The sequence below is a fragment of the Notamacropus eugenii genome, chromosome 1 (assembly GCF_028372415.1).
Source record: "Notamacropus eugenii isolate mMacEug1 chromosome 1, mMacEug1.pri_v2, whole genome shotgun sequence".
NCBI classification, from domain to species: Eukaryota; Metazoa; Chordata; class Mammalia; order Diprotodontia; family Macropodidae; genus Notamacropus; species Notamacropus eugenii.
In genome coordinates this window covers 2,421,950-2,439,386 of record NC_092872.1, presented here as the reverse complement: position 1 = coordinate 2,439,386, position 17,437 = coordinate 2,421,950, and the positions used below count along the sequence as shown (strand labels likewise).

Below are 17,437 nucleotides of genomic sequence, written 5' to 3'. Positions count from 1 at the left end.
AGACCATAAAAATGGGAAAAGGAGCTACATAGACAAAAATATTTCTAGCAGCTCTTTTTGTGGTGGCCAAGATCTGGAAACTGAGGGGATGCCCATCAATTGGAGAATGACTGAACAAGTTGGTATGTGAATGTAAATGGAATATGACTGTGCTATAAGAAATGATGAACAGGAGGACTTCAGAGAAAGCTGGAAAGACTTATACGAGCTGATGTGGAGTGAAATGAGCAGAACCAGGAGAACACTGGACACAGAATCAGCCACAGTGTCTGAGGACTGATTTTGATGGTCTTAGCCTTTCTCAGCAATTCAAGGACCTAAAACATTTCCAAAGGACTCGTGATGCACAATGCCATCCATATTCAAAGAGCCAGGGAGTAGGAACACAGAATGAAGTAGACTATTTTCTCTTTTGTTATGTTTATTTTGTTTTTCTCATGGTTTCTCCCATTCGCTATAATTCTTCTATGCAACATGATTAATGTTAAAATGCATTTAATGGGAATGTATGTGTAGAGCCATATAAGATTGCATGCTGTCTTGGGAAAGGAGGGGAAGAGGGAGGGGAAGAAAATTTAAAACTTATGGAAGTGAATGTTGAAAACTGAAAATAAATAAATTAATGAATTGGGGAGGAAGGGAAAAAATAAGTTATCCCCAAATATTTCACTTTTCTCTTTATCTAATAGAAGTGATCCGCAAATAATCCTCCTTCCCTCTCAAGTGAGGTTTATCACCACACATCCCTCTCCTTCTCTGTTTCTCAACTGCAAGTTATCATTTGGTCAGAAGTTCTTAATCTTTTTGGGGTCATGAGCCCTGGTAATGTCTATGGGCCTCTTCTCAGAATAAGGTCCTGAAATAATTGAAGGTGGTGCTAAATTTTAATTAGAGGTTAATGGAAAGTAAAATTAATTTTTCCCCATCCAAGTTTGTGGACCCCCATGAATACAAACCATGAATTAAGAACAATGAATTCTCTTTCCTTTTCCTTTATTAACCCCAAATCATTTCCTTTTCCTGACCCTTCCCAGAAATTCTACCCCAAACCATCCCCATTCCCTATTTCCTCAGAAGTGACCCTCAACCCATGTCCCTTCTGTTCCTCTCATTTCAAGCAAGACCCCATGAAAGGCCCTCCCTTCATCTCTTAGAATCCTCAGTTCCCTTTAAGACTCAGCTCATTCACCACCCTTTCCTGATGTGTCCAGCTGCTACTGTCTTCCCTATTCCCATCCCCTGGAATCGATTTTGTCTTTATCTATGTACAGTTGTCTCCTCCCGACAGAATGGAAAGTCCTCGTGCGCAGTCAGCCAATAAGCATTGATTAAGCACTGGACAGGGTCTGTTTCACTCAGGTTGTATCCTCAATGACAGGCACATGGTAGGTACTTAATCCATGCTTGTTGATTGTTTAACCCAGAAGGGCTTCCCCTGGCCTTTGGGAACCTGGCCTTTGTCCCCACTGACCCTCCCAGGGAGATCTCAGGGTCCCCGACAGAAATTTTGGTTATAGAAGCTCCGGTTGTTTGTGGCCAGAGCAGTACAGAGCTGGGCCCAGAAGCTGTCCTGGCCGCTGGGCTGATGAGGCCAGAAGAGGACAGTCTGGCGGCAGAGGCGCTGGCGGAGCCTGACATACCGAGACCTGCGGGCTGCACGGTTCAGAATGACCAGCACCACCACGTCTTGTTTGTCATCCAACAGCCGCTGCTGGGCCAAGTAGAAGGTAGCACGAAGCAGGCCGCTGACAGGCTGACTGACCACTGGGCCACGAGAAGACAGCACGAAGACTGTCTTGCGGCTGCTGTACACGGAGTCCCAAAGGTTCTCAATGAGGCTTTTCCCAGGCACCCAGTCCCGATCTTCCAGGCACAGACGGAACCGAAGCCGCCCCTTCCCCCTTCCCTTCCCTTCCTCCATGCGTACCCTCAGCTCATTGTATACCCAATCAGCCACAGCTTCCTGGGCCTTGTCAAACACCACAAAAGCATCGTAGTCATAGGACAGAGCAGAGGCCTTCTGCTTCTGCCAGACTCGCCAAGGCAGCCAGGCTAGGCCCAGATGGAAGATATACCAGAGGTCCCAGCCAAACAGATGCTGCAGGGTGGGCATGGCTAAGGTCAGCAGTGTGCCCAACAGGGAGAAAGCAAAGCAGCTACAGGCCAGTTTCACATCCAGACACAAACGCAGGTCCTGCATGAAGACACTCTTATCGTTGAGTGGGAACGGACTCCCACACACCACCTTGTTGGTGAGGCCAGGTACTACTGCCTGAATCTCCAATAAGAAATCTAAGAAGGTGGCATCACACTCACAATGCAATGGATTAGCACCAATGTCCAGCTCCTGCAGGGAGAGCGCCAGACTCCCGAACCAGCCTCGGTCCAAGGTCTTTAGAACATTGCCATACAGGTTGAGTACCCGCAGTTTGCTGGCTGGGGTAAAGAAGCCCTGGGCTATGAAGCTGATGCCATTCCTGCTGAGGTTCAAGGCGTGAAGCTGGGTGTTGCTGGGGATGTGGCCCGTGGCCAGGTGGCCCAGAAGATTCCCAGATAAGTCAAGAACTTCCAGGGAAGGCAAGAAGTGCAAGCTGCTCCAGTTAAAGAAAGTAATGCGGTTGTCCTTTGCCCAGAGCAGGCGGAGACTCTTGGGAAGATGGTCCAGGGCCTGGTCAGGAAGAGTTCGAAGCTTGTTCTGGGACAGGTCCAGCCGGGACAGCCTGCTAAGACCCTGAAAGAAATGGTGGTAGAGCTCCCCCTCGGCCCACATGCGACTCAGCAGGTTACCACTAAAGTCGAGGGCTTCTAAGGAGTTGCTGAAGAGCCTCTGAGAGACCCTGGTGTAGATCTGATTGTGAGCTAGGCTGAGATAACGCAGCTTAGGGAGATGACTTATAAAACTTAGATTGTGGCCAATGCCATGAGCTCGGAAGGACTGACTGTTGAAGCTGAGGTCCAGAGCCTTGAGGTGGGGTAGTTCAGTGAATGATTTGCTATAATATAAGTCCAGCTTGTTTTGAGACAAGTCTAGAAGCCACAAGCTGGTCAGAGGGCTGAACTGGGAGCCGTTGACTGCCTGGTTAATGTTGTTGCTGGACAGCCTCAGGCATTCAACAGCAGAGAGCTGATTAAACAACTCTGGCTGGATGGTCACCAGGTTGTTCTGGGAGAGGTCTAGGATGAAATTAGATGAGTCACAGTGGGGCATAAAGTCCTCAGAAATAGGAGGATGGTTCTGGGAGGTTCTCTCCAGCCCTAGAAGGAGCTCAGTGCTGGCTGTTGGCTCTGTGTTCACACTTGTCACATTGCTTACACCTGTGACCTTGTTTTCAGACAAGTCCACGTACTTCAAAGAGTGGAAGTGGCCAAAGATTGACAGATCAGCCTTGCTGATGAAGTTCATGGGCAGGAGCAGTTTCCGGAAGGAGGGGAGTCCTAACAAGGGCTCGATGGTTGCTCGGGTGAGGGATCGGAAAAATATCCCTCTCATATCCAACACCTCCAGGGATGTCAGATTCTGGAAGGAGGGAGCCAGGTGGAGCCGGGCATAGGACACCTTCTTGTGGTAGTTGAAGGACAGATTGAGCTTTTTCAGTTTGCCCAGGCTTTGAAAGGCAGTGGTGTTGGTGATGTCTTCGGAGAGGAAGTTCTCACTGAGGTCTAACACGGTGAGATTGCCCAGGTTCTGAAACCAGCGGGGGTCAAGCTGACTCAAAGAGTTGTCACTCAGTACCAGGCCCTCTAATGTTCCCAGATCGCTAAAGGTATCTGGGTCCACCTTAAGGTACCCACCCTGGCATTCCTTACACGGGTTGTAAGCATGGTCACAACGCCGACAATTCCTGCTCACATCCAGCACTCGCAGCGCTGGGAAGCCTGCAAAGTCTTGGTGGGATAAGCTTACAATTTGGTTGGAGGAAATCAGCAGCATCTGCAAGCTGGCAGGCAGCCCCTTAGGTACTGACGTCAGGTTGTCGTACTTGAGGGACAGGTTGGTGAGGTGGTGCAGGTTGGCCAGTGCTCCCGGTGGCACATCCACCTCCCGTTCACAAGGATTCTTATAGTAACAGTTGCCATCCATGTAGAGGGAGCGCAGGCCACTGAGTCCAGAGAAGGTGACTGAGTCCAGCGCAAGGATCATGGTGTAACTGATGACCAAGTGGGTCAGAGACGGCGGCAGGTCAGGTATGGACGTGATGCTGTTTCCTGACAGGTCGAGATGCTCCAGCTTGGGTAACTCGAGGAAGGTTCTTGGTTCTATGACCATCCGGCAGGGCAGGTGGAGGGCCGTGAGGTTGGTGGGCGCACAGTTCCACCTGAGCAAGAGCTGCCGCAGACTACGCAAATGTGTGAAATGAGCGGGTTGGAGGTGGCTGATGTGGTTGTGCCGGAGAAGGAGGGTTGTGACGTTGGCCAAGGCCGTCGGAGTGGTTCCAGCAAAGGAGGGCACGCAGCCTAAGCTCCGTCGATCACAGTCCACCACGCCAGAAGGTTGAAGTTCGCAAGGCAGAAACTGCGGGAAGTTGGTGTCAGCCAGAGCCAAAGCTAGGGCCAGAAAAAGGATCAGGCAAAACCGAAAACCTGGGAAATCACATCTGGAGCCCTGCAGGGGAGTCAAATCAGGAAGGAAAGAGTGAGAGGTTGAGAAATAGCTCCAGCCTTCCTCTGCGTCCTTAAACCCTACTCCGCTCCTGAACATCCCAATGCTCCTGGTACTCTCCCTCAGGCTCTCCTGGGTCTCAGCCCCATCCCTACAGAATTTTTCACTTTAGAGAAGCATCCAATCCAACACCGTCGTTGTATATAGCCGGGGTCTGAGGTCCAGATTTGTTCAGGAACACCCCAGGCTAGAACCTAAATGTCCTGGTTTCCAGTTCCAGTGCCACCTTGCCCCTGGAAGCCAACAGTTACCATACTGGACATCATAACTAACTGCTTCCTTCTGTGGGCAGTGGAGAGAGTAGGCTAAATCCGAATAAGGAACTCAGGAAGAGAGAATTAGGCAAGGAGGGACACAATGCACATAGTGCTGCACTTGGAGTCAAGAAGACCTGGGTTCAAATCCTCCTTGACTTACTAGCTGTGTGACCCTGGGCAACTTGTTTAGTCTCTCTCGGCCTCAGTTTCTGCATCCATAAAACGGGGATAATAAAAGCATCTGTGTCACAGGGTGGTTGCGAGGATAAAAGGGAATTGCATACATAAATGACTATATAAGTGCTTTAATTATTAATTATCATTATTATTGACAACGTTCCTGAGCATTGCCCATGGTAGACAGTAAATGCTGAAGTGAATAGGACTGAAGAACTAGAACTGGAAGGCACTGGACTTGGAACTGGAAGCCCAGTATCTTTAGAAGCAGCTAAATTGCTCAGGAGATAGAGTGTTGAGCCTGGAATCGGGAAGACTTGAGTTCAAATCCAGCCTCGGATGCTTACTAGCTGGGTGATCCTGGGCAAGTCCCTTAACCTCTGCCTTAATCCGCTGAAGAAGAAAATGGCAAACCACTCCAATATCTTTGCCAAGAAAACCCCACTGGTGTGCTACCGTCCGTGGGGTCACAGAGTTGGACATGACTGAACAAAGATACAAAGGGCATCTTTACCCACAGTCTTAAGAGAGAGCCCAAGCATTCCTGACTGACCAGATTGGTTTAAGAAAAACAGAACAGTGGGAAGGGGCCATTGTTGCTGAGACCACAACTTTCTTCATTCAGTCTGTGGCTCTGCCTGGGGTAAGCAGGCAGTGCTGCTTCACAAGAGAAGCCTCCCTGAAGCCAGGCAGACAGAGAAACAGCAGCTGCCTGAACTGCGTGGAAGAAGCTCAGAAAACCACACCAGGCTTCTGACCTCAGTTTCCATTGCTGAGCTGCTCAGATGAGGCCTCTTCCCTTCCCATTTTTAGTGTTTCTTAGATATAGGGTTGGGCTAGAGTAAAGTTTCCTTCTTATCCCTTACTTCTCTTTTCCCATCTAAGTTTCGATGCTTTCTGTTTCCCTGTGGTCAAAGGGTTGACTCATTTCTCTTCCCTTGAGCTTTTACCTCTTCCATGGGCCCCCATCCCTGTCCTTTTCTCTTAAGTACCAACTGGAAAGGAAAACTAAGGATGCTTCCAGCTTGTCTCTGAGAAGAGGCATTCTGCCCACGAGATGCCTGCCCATGGAGTAACCAACCCAGGGACAGGGAACCTGTGGCTTCGGGGCCACATGTGGCCTTCTAGGTCCTAGGTCCAAGTTTTATAGAACAAATTCTTTTATTAAGGGGATTTGTTCTGTGAAGTTTGGATTTCGTCTAAGGGCTGCACTTGAGGACCTAGGGGACCACATATGGCCTTGAGGCTGAAGGTTTTCCACTCTTGAACTATTTCACCTCATAGTCAGGGTCCCAGGCAGCTATCTAACACCTTAAGCCCCCACCAGCCCTGAGGATGAACTGGAGCTACTTTGTAAGGGAAAACTGTCCCTAGCTCATAGTCTCTTTCTCTCTCTCTCATACAGACACACACACACACACACACACACACACACACACACACACACAAGATGCTTCCATTCTGAGTCATTGATAACCATCTTGGTGCAATAAAAAGAAAACCAGATTTGAATCAAAGGGCATGAGCAATAGGAACCCAACAGAATCTCCTCAATGCATATCTTCCAAAATCCCCAGAACGTCCATCAGCTATTTTAACTAGTTTCCCTTTTCCCCTTCAAACCTCCTGAAACCAACTCCCCTGTGTATCCTGAACCTTTCTCCCATATGCCAAGAACCACGCTCCTCTAGAGGCAAAGCAGAGGCCAAGGCACTGCCAATCTGGTGGCTGAAATTTGAAATCTTACCATGGCTCTCTGGAGCTGAGGAAAATTTGATCTGATCGCAGCAGAATTTCAGATCCAAGAAGCAAATCTGGTGGCCAAGGGCATAAGATAGCATGCTCTAAGCTCCTGAGAAGGGTTGTGTCTGGCTCACTCAAAGGGCAAGAGGAAGTGAAAAAGTTGGCTCAGCCCTTAGAAGTTCTACCAATGTCTGCCCCCAAAACCCCTCTCTCCCTAAACCAGGCCCTTAGGTGATCTGGGGAGCTCTCTTGCTCTAATGCCAGGCTCTAGGCTCTCCTGGGGGCATCAGAAGTGTCTCACCCAGACTGAGTCTCTTTTGGAGATGTTGGGACAGCTCATTTGGTTCCCAGAATGTGGAAAATGAAGAGTGAGGTAAATTTGCATGCATTTTATGCAGCAGTTGCCTGAAATATCCCCTTTCTCTTCACTTCCTTTCTCTGTCTTGCACCTTCCAAACCGTGGTTCGACTGGGCTTTAAGAACAAGGTCTGAGACTTAACAGTACAACTCCATTTCCTTCCGTCAGCATTTATTGACAATCTCCTACCTATTTAGTACAGGAGGTTCAAAGATAGAAATTGCCACAGACCTAGGAGTTCATAATCTAATGGGAGAAAGGGTAAACAGGGGATTATTATGACATGAGAATTAACATGTTATAGATAATAGAGTAGGCGAGTGGCAAAGTCAGGCTACAAGAAATGCCTCAAATGAGTCCAGTTTCTACAGGGTTAAGTTTAGGACCAGGAACTGCTGGCCAAGAAGAAATGGATCAGAGCTCCAGAGTAGAGGTAGTCGGTGGCTCAATGACTTAGAGTCAGTCTAGGTTTGCAATCAGAAAGACGAGTTCAAATCAACCTGTATGGCCCTGGGCAAGTCATTTGTTTGCCTCAGTTTTCTCATTTGTAAATGGAGATAATAATAACCATAGTTCCTACTTCCTAGGGCTGTTGTGGGTTTCAGAATGAGATATCACTTATAAACGGTACTTAGGGCAATCCCTGGCACATACTATATAATTCTTTCCCTCCTTTCTCCCTCCCAAACTCTCAACCTGGGAACTCAAGCAACACTAGTCTCCACTGAAGAGAGGGTCTTCTTCCCCAAACGTACTTCATCTAAAAGTCAAGCCCCCTCCCAGCTTAGAAAGACAGGACAGACACTGACTACCCCAGGAGTGGGGACCAGAGTTTGGATTCTGTCAAAGAGTTGCACTTGAGGACCTAGACCCCTGATCTACCCCATGCATTGGGATGAAGTAGGTAGATATTATGTAAAAGAAATAAAAGAGAGATTCAGATGAAGTGGGCTAAGAAAATTTGAGGAAGGGATGCCATAGAGCATCAGAGAAATTAAAGGAAACTTAAACCACAGAAACCAAATGTCAGAGCTGGGAAGGCGCTTGAACATCCGCATCAGGAGGCCCTGTGAAGGGTAGGAAATGAATGAGTCAATCACACCATCCCACTTAGAGTAACTGAGGAGATGCCTTAAGCAGGTAAGAACACTTTCTGATGGAATCTGTCAATCATAGATTTGAGAGGAAGTTTGGCAAAAAGAGCTTGATCCGTTGAGACATCTTTGAAAGTTATGGAATGAACTGGAACGACATTGCATAGGGAGTGTGTTCAGATTAATGGAAGGAACTTGGTCCCTGTCCTATGGATCATCTCTAAAACAGCAGACCTGCTCAGAAGCCAAGCTTCCAAGTCTGGCAATTTGAGCGACAGAAGTCTTCTCCTGAGGTGGTGGCAGAGAAGGGTCTCAATCTCAGCCTTAGTCCCTCCACTTTAATGGAACAGGACCTGGTGAATTTTTAAGGATTCTAAGGATTTGGGGATTCCTGTCATTGTCCCAGAAGCATCCACAGATTAGCATCTGGGTGGTAAAGTGGACAGAACCCTGGGCTTGGGGTCAGGAACAAATGACTTCAAATTTGACCTCAGACACTTCCTAGCTGTGTAACGCTAGGCAAGTCACTGAACTTCTGTTTGCCTCAGTTTTCCCATCTGTAAATGGGGATAATGATAGCAACCCCTCCCAGGGCTATTGTGAGGATTAAATGAAATGAGATTTGTAAAAAGCACTTAGCACAGTGTGTGGCACATAGTAGGCCCTTTAGTAATGCTTATTCCCTTCTCTATCCCCAGAGTTCGTTCACATTAAGAGGTAAGGACAGACTGAATCTGACCCTGAATCCCCCTTGACTCCACGTATACTTGTTGGAGTGTGAGGCTTTTGGAGGGTTCTTTTGTACCGATTATACTTCTGTAATAAATACCTGTTCCTAAAGTTAATTCAATCTAGGTGACTGATAACTGACAATCATGGGGGGAAGGGCATCAGTGGGGACTTGTGGGCTTACACCATGAATCAAACCAGCTCCTCCCCCTCGGGGCTCCTCCCTCAAATGTAGCAAATGTAGCAACTTCCAGAGAAAGTGGAGACTGGATTGTTACGTCTGCATCCTTACAACCTGGCAGAAGACCTTGCAATAGCAATCAGCTTAATCAGGGTTTATTAGATGCAACTGAATTGAATCAAATTTAAGTATAATGGGCTTTTTTTAACCTCACTGTCTTCCTCTGAAGAAGAACCTAGACCTTCTTTTTCACCAAAGTAGCTATCTACAGTCAGGTTCTTTTTCCTTTTTTAACTCGTTTTTATTTTATTTTATTGTATTATATATGTATCATATGATATTATATTATATATGTTGTTTTATTGCATTGCATTGTATATGTTGTTTCATTTTATTTTTTAACAGCTTATTATTATAATCAAGTTTTAATCCCAGAATTTAGAACAAAAAACTTTGCTGGCAAATCCATCTCTCTGTGTCTTGTTAACTAGTATGAATCTCTCTTAAATTTTCGGAAAGATTCTTTCTCTCTTTTTACATTCCTGAACTGTGGCCAGGTTCTGGAGTATAGAAGGATAGATGAGAAAAAAAAAGAGAAGAAATTTTATCCTCTCTGATCTAAATTGTGGTTTGAATGTTCTTATAAATTTTGATATAAATGCTAGCAAGAAATTGGATTAATATTCTTTAGAATTTGTTTTAAGGGAATTAAGAGCATTTCCCATCCCACTCTCCACTCCTAGAAAGACAGATTTATTGTTTTACAGTGAGAGGTCATCTCACTGATTGACAGTGAGGTGACAGAGACAGGTTTGACAGATTGAGAGACAGGTTTGGGGGCAGTGTCAGTGAGGTTTCAGAGGGGAAAAAAATAGACTTGGCACTTAGAAACTGCCTGCCTATATTATCGTTAACTCTTTCCTGGTTCATGAGAAGAGAAAAGATTTGTAAATCAGGAAACAACTTAAAATAATTGAGTTTGATTGGAACATCTAATTACATATTTAGTGAGTCTTACCAACTAAAGTACTGATCAATTTTAAAATAACTTTTAAATTTCTGTGTGTCTTGAAATTGGAAATTTTGGCCATAAATTGTATACAACTTCTACCCATTTTTGTAATGGATTATGTGCAATATGAATTTTTAGAACTGTCTCGCTTCCTCCCTACAAGAATAGAAGCTTATTTAAGTGAAGGGGGGGGTGTCAAGCCCCAAACCCTATCCAGATAGGTGAGTTTCAATAGCTTGGGGAAAATCTTGCCAGTCAGTTTCATTACTGAATGAATGCTAAGACTTGGTAAGGACAGGAAAAATTATGCAAAATTGGGGGAAATGGTGATTATTTTGTGGGGAAAGATGCAAGAAAAGACCTTATAGACTTCCCCAATTTGTAAACTTGCCAAGTTTCTAGAAACCATCTGTTTGGGCAAGGTCATACATCTCATCACCCCTGGGAAAAGAGCTTGTTACGGATTATGGAATTCCTAAACAATGAAACTGAGTTACTGAGAATTTATGAATTTGTTTATAATGTAGAAGTGAGTTCTAATGATTGATCTCTATACCAAGATGAGTTTAAACTGGAGAAGATGAAGAAAAAAACAAGTGAATGAGGTTAAGTGAAATCTTTTACATGTATATGAGTCCTGATAAACTTTTATTGCTTATTGCAACTCCATGAGTGTAAAAATAATTCTATCTAGCCCTCAGCTGTGATTAGTGAAGCTTCTCATTTGCAGTAAAAGCTCTTGAGACTGTGAATGATTTGTTTTTGAGTTTTGAATTCAAGTGTAGTTGTCTGACGTATCATTAAGTCAGTAGTCCACCATTTGAGAGACGCGCCACAAGCTACTGAGAGGGAAAGTGATATCGAATTGTTACATGTGGAGGTCTATATCTGAGAAAAAACTGAGAGGAAAAAGCACCACCCAAGGTAGGATCCTTTTGGCTCAGTTTCCCCATTGTGTTACTTCCTTTTGAACAGGAATGTTTTCCACCTGGCTATTCCTGAGACTGACTGTGAGGTGGAATCATTACTGCACTGTTGGTGGTCAACCATGACTCTTACCTGAAGTCAGAGCTATAGATGCTTTATCCTGCCATACATGTGTAGTTATTCCATATCCCAAACAATTAAATGAGTTAATACTTTGACTCGCCATCTGCTGGCTGATACTTATATCGTCATGTATAAGATGAAGTCCCTGAAATTGTTCGTTATTTCAGAACGCTATGGTGACAAATGGACAAAGGTCATAAGCTGGTGAAACAAAATTATGAATCTATTAATTTGTGAGGTTTAAGTCAAAAACCTTTTCTGTTTGATTTTAAGGAATAGGATTTCATTGCAATCAGTAATCTTAGTAGAGAGTAATGTTTGTGTAATATCTATTCCGTTTGAATATAGTTAACAGTTGAACGTGTTTTACTATAGGCAACCCATTTGATATACACTATTCTCTGTATACAATTGCGAGTTAATTACATAAGTGTGTCTACACATTCCACCCAAGTCTTTTGGAATAAAATCAATTCCTTGTAAGTAAATTCATTTGTGTAATTGAACCTAGGGGTGGAAAGTATCTACCTGCAAATTGTTGTTACCTATATTTTCATGTATAGGATTAGATCCTTGCTAGCATCTGCTCCTCCTAAAGGAATTGAAATTCATTGCAATGGAAAAGTTTTTGAGCCAACAAGATCAGCCACTCCTGTATGTCAAAGGTAAATGATTCTAGCGGTGCACATGAGCAGCTCAATTCTCTGAAGTTTCAGGTGAACAATGAGTTTCTAATTCAGTGTTCCCCTTAGATTTGCTATTGTCGATAAGATCAAAACCATAAAGTTCCAGTTGGTTTTCACCCCATGAACCAGTTACTGGAGAAGTAAAATTTGAGAGGCTGCACTGATTTGTACGGAGCTCTGTTTTGTAAACGATTTCAGCAGGAATGTCTACGGAGTCTCTTTAAGTGACTTGGAACCAGAGAAGCAAACCTCCTAAAGAGGAGACCTGTCCCAGAACATCCAGGAAAAGATGTTTCCAGAGACCACACAACTACATGGGACATCTGACATCCAAGATGAAATGTGTTCATTAAATGGACGTGGGAGCAGGTTACTAAAGTATAAGAAGACTGCTGTTAGCTGATGCCGATGGCCATCGGACATTACTTTGGCTTTTGGTTTCACTCTTTCTGTTTCACAGACCTCTCAGTTATCTTGCAGTCATGTCAAATTAGTCCATGGTTTTAGACATTCTTACTATGGTTTGTGCTGTCGTTGATCAGTCTTGTTATTCTTATATTAACTTGTCAGGGGAAATGGTGACAAGTCTCTCTTTGACAAAAAGGGGAAATTGAGAAAATCAAATGACTTGGATCCCATTTTGTAATTGAAACCATTCTGTTATCACCCCCAATATGTTGTCAAATTGCCCAAGTCATGTTTCTTTGTGTCTGAACTTAGTACAGAGATTCAGCCAGCCTGTAATAACTTAAGTTTAGACATCCAATTTTTCCACTGATCACCAAAGGCCATTGATTCTTCTTTGCCTCGCTAGGGGTGGGATGGAATAAAATTAGAACAATTGGGGTCATTTTCTTGAAATTGATTGTGTTGTTTCCCTCCTCCGCTTTGTATTGTTGTTGTGGATTGTGCCTCTGATGTAACTCATCGGGTCAGTTGCGCTGCTTCCTCCATGTTAATGAAACCATGTGTGCACTGCTTAAGGAAATGTTGCAGAAGATATTATTGGAAAGATTCTATGAGCAGGTTAAAAGAAGTAAAGTAGACAGTGGTAGCCAGTCTAGGACGTGATCTCAAGATTCATGGAGAATGTAAACTACTTTGAGTAAACGTAAACAGCAAGAGAAGCTCCAACTCTCCCCTGGGAAAGCTTGCCTATTGGCCCTGGGTCCTCCCTGGTACCAGGCCTTCTTTGTTGTGTTTCTATATGTAAGACCTGGCTTGACTTGGGGTTGGTGTGGGGTGCCATCATTTTGTTTTTCTGCCACCCAGTCAGGATGATTGGCCTCTTGTAAGCAAACTCCCCCAGTGAGCCTAATTAATCCTAATAAAACCTATTCATAACCAAGCTGGTCTGAGGCCCTCTTTCTTTGGGATCTCAGTATTCTCTTGGAAAGTGTGCCACCTTTTAATAGGCATAATTGGGGCAGAATGATTCTGCCCTCTTACAGTAGAAGGTAGTCTTCGAGGGAAAGGTCTCCTGAAGGAAGCACCAGTCAACTCAGGTCTTATTGGGGGGACAGTGTGAGGAGGGAGAGCATTCCCTGCATGGGGGAGAGGGAGGGCAGTCCTTATGCCTTGAGCTTTCGATAAGAGATCAAATCATGTGTTAGGAATACCAAGTACATCATTATGGTTGGTCCAGAGAGTGTGTGGAGAAGAAGAATGCGTTAAAATGAAGCAGTTGTGTGAGCAAAGAGAAGGCTTGAGCTCAGAAAGATAGAGTCAAGGTAGAATTGGCAAGATTCAACAACTGATTCAATACATGGAGTGAGGGTGGGTGAGGAGCAAAGGATAATGGAAAGACCGTAGTGTCCTCAAAAAAATGGGAAAATTTGGAAGGGGGAGAATTTGGGGGGTGGGGAGGGATAATAAGTTTTGTTTCAGATCTGTCGAGTTTAAATTGTTTATGGGACACCAGTTTGAAACGTCCAGTGGAGAAGGGGAACAAGTGTTTATTAAGCTTCTACAATATGTCATTCGCTATGCTAAGTGCTTCACAAACGCTGTCTCATTTGATCTTCACAATGACTCTGGGAGATAGGGGCTGTTATGATCCCCATTCTACAGGTGAGGAAACTGAGGCAGACAGCAGTTACGTGATTTGCCTGTAGTCACACAACTACTAAGGGTCTAAGGTCAGATCTGAACTTGAGTCTCCTTGACTTCAGTTCCAGGACTCTATCCACCATGCACCTAGCTGCCTCTAACTGATACTACCGAAAGGTCATGAGAGGATTAGAGCTCAGGTTAGAGACTGGGGCTGAATATGTAGATACGCTAGTCATCTTCAGGGAGATGACCATTAAACCTATGACAGCTCATGAAGTCACCAACAGAAAGATCCCAGGACAGGACCCACTGTTAGGGACATGTGAGATGGATGCTGACCCAGCAAAAGAGCGTTAAGAATGTTCAGATAGGTAGGAGATGTGGACATGAACTTCATAATGACTATATGGGGGTGGGGAGCCTGCAGCCTCAAGGCCACATGTAACCTTCTAGGTCCCAGCTTTACAGAACAAATCCTTTCATTGAAGGGACTGGCTCTGTGAAGTTCGAATTCAGTCAAAGGATCACACTTGAGGACCTAGAGGGCCACATGTGATCTCAAGGTCATAGATTCCCCACCCCTGGACTATACTATATGTTAGAAGTTCCCTTCTTTACAGGGGAGCAAGACAAAGGAATTACACGACAACCAGCCAATGAGAAGGATTTCCGAGCCTCAGAGCTGCTTGACATGCCAGCGCTCCTTTGCAAAGTGAACTCTAGATGATTTTGAAGATGGCTGCAGAGGTCTGACCAGCCTTGAATGACTCGAGGGTGGCCTTGAGCAGCAGCTGCAGATTCTGGACATTCCAAACACCTTACTCCCTGGCTTATCATCTCTACAGATGTCTTCTCCTTTAACCCTTCCCTCCCCCTCTGAAAGCCTCCAGAATCTATATTGCCTTGTCTCTTTTCTCTCCCCTTTGAGCAGATGAGAACTCTCCTTCTGTGTTCCCTTTTAGGATCTTCTCTCCCCTACATGCCTTTTCTCAGATAATAAATGCATTTAATTGGTATATTGGATTCTGTTTCATTTCAGGTCCCTTTATGGGCCTGGGAGTCATTTGTTAACAGAGGAGAACTAGGGGAAAGTAACATAACAAAAACGAAACAAAACTCAGGAGAGAACATTGAGGAGGAAAAGATGATTAGTGTGTGTGTGTGTGTGTGTGTGTGTGTGTGTGTGTGTGTGTGTGTGTCAAATGCAGCTGAAAGGTCCATAAAGGATAAGGACTGAGATTGTCTGATTCAGTACAGAAAAGATCATGGCTAACTTTGGAGGGGGCATTTGCAGTTGAGTGAAGAGGTTGGAAAGTAGATGACAAGGGACTGGAGTCAATGTGTAGAGACAGTTTTTTTCTGTGGATTTTGGCTGAAGAAAGAGAAGATAGATAGGATGATACCTTGAAGGTGTTGTCTAGTTTAAAAAAAAGTGGGAGTTTTAGGAGGGGGAGAGTTGAGCATATTTTAAAGTACTTGGGAAGGAATCAGTAGACAGGGAAAAATTGAAGATTAGAGAGGAAGGCAAAGACTGAGGGAGAAATCTTCTGGAGAGGACAGAAAGGGTTGGGATCATGGGCATACATGAAGGATTGGTCTTGACTACCTCATTTTTGAGGGTAGCTAGGTGATGTAGTGGTTAGAGTGCCAGGGCTAGAGTCAGGAAGACTCATCTTCCTGAGTTCAAATCTGGCCTCAGACATTTACTAGCTGTGTGACCCTGGGTAAGTCCCTTAACCCTGTTTGCCTCAGTTTCCTCATCTGTAAAATGAGCTGGAGAAGGAAATGGCAAACCACTCCTTTATCTTTGACAATAAAACCCCAAATGAGGTCACGAAGAGTTGGACGTGACTGAAACAACAACCTCATTATTACAGACTGGCTGAAAGAAGGAGGGAGTGGGAATGATATTAAGGGGTGTTGAGGAAAAGAGAAGAGGGAGCTCATGGTGAGTGCCTGAATTATAGGTTAGGGTTTGTTGACTTAAGGCAGCACATGCCCATCCATTTTTTAAAATTTTAAACATTGTTTTTGTGTAGAATAAATAAATGGCTATCCTAAGGACCTGATCTGCATTGTATATGGAGTCCCTTTTGGGGACATGAGTTAAACATAAGCTTGAAGTGATTTTCTCTGAGTTAGGGGCATGAAGAGCCAAAGATGATGAGAAAGTTCGACTTCTCTCTTTAGAGGTCAGGTCACCCTAGCACTGAACCTGTCAGCACTGAACCTGTCAGCACTGGACCTGTCAGCACTGGACCTGTCAGCACTGGACCTGTCCATGTCAACCCAGAGACGGGGCCCTTGGTATAAGAGAACTGCCCCCGGCTCTCCTGGGCCAGCACCTGAGACTCTAGGATTCCGAGGTATTATTATACTAAGATTCTATCATCCTAAAGTTTTAAATTAATTTTATTATTTTTAATTTTTTATATTTTGTTTATATTTGAATATTTAAAATTTATATTATACATTATACAACTAATTATTATGTGACATAATTAATATAATATATAATACATAAATTTATACATATATCTAATTATGATATGATTCATAATTAGATTAAACATTTATAATTTATAATTAAATATTTGTATTTGAATATTTAAAATATTCGCACTTTTTATTATTACATTATTTCAAGGAAGGAGGTCTCCACCTGGGATCCATTATCTTTTTTTAATATATGAATAACGATTTCAATTTAATAGTTTTCCTCTGTGAAAATCTGAATTACTTTATTCCAAAGCATGATTCCGAAAAGAGGTCTGTAAGCTCCCCAGACTGCAACACAAAGAAAGTTCAGAGCCGCCATTCGAAGCTGCTCATCTCACTCATGCCACACTCCCCAGGAGCCCCCAGCTGCCCCCTCCCTCCTAGCCCAGCCCAGACAGAGACTCTGGCACGGGCAGCAGGGGGTGGTGGCAGCGTCTGCTCTCTCCCATCAGGAGAGCAGGGGATTGGCGAGGAGGAGCTGAGCAATGTGTCTCTTTCTGTGCCAGATCTCATTTGGGCACTAAGGAGGAGAGGGGGGCAGAGGAGGAGCGTGAAAGGGGGGAGAGACCCTGACCTGTCTGTTCCTCGGCTCAGACCTGAGGACGAAGATCACCCGACAGTTCTCCCTGGGCCAAGGAGGCAGGAATCACAGGCGCTGGCCATGGGAGGAAGAGTTCTCCCCCAGCTCTGAAGTCCCCTTTTTGGAGTCTGGTTTTCCATCTCCTCTCTCCCCTTTCTGTACAAAGCCTCCTATAGCTGAATGAAACATGGACACGAGTCCCTGAAACTTTCTTGGGGACGAGTGTGTCATTGAACCCGCTTAGGTGCACATACGTTCACAATAATAACAATAGCTAAAATTATATAGCGCTTTAAGGTTAGAGCCAAGTGCTTTATGGTTATCTCACTTTGTCTTCCTAACTCTTCTGGGAGGTAGGT

At 44.6% G+C, this 17,437-nt stretch overlaps 1 protein-coding gene across 1 annotated transcript; it reads right to left on the bottom strand.

Annotated features, from left to right (window-relative positions):
• Positions 1-347: 347 nt before the first annotated feature.
• On the bottom strand, positions 348-6,960 carry TLR9 (toll like receptor 9). Its single transcript, XM_072650248.1, has 2 exons — positions 6,842-6,960; positions 348-4,603 (listed from the first exon to the last, which is right to left on the bottom strand). The coding sequence occupies exons 1-2, from the start codon at positions 6,842-6,844 to the stop codon at positions 1,487-1,489; spliced, it is 3,120 nt and encodes a 1,039-aa protein (XP_072506349.1). The 5' UTR covers positions 6,845-6,960; the 3' UTR covers positions 348-1,486.
• Between the last annotated feature and the right edge of the window lie 10,477 nt (positions 6,961-17,437).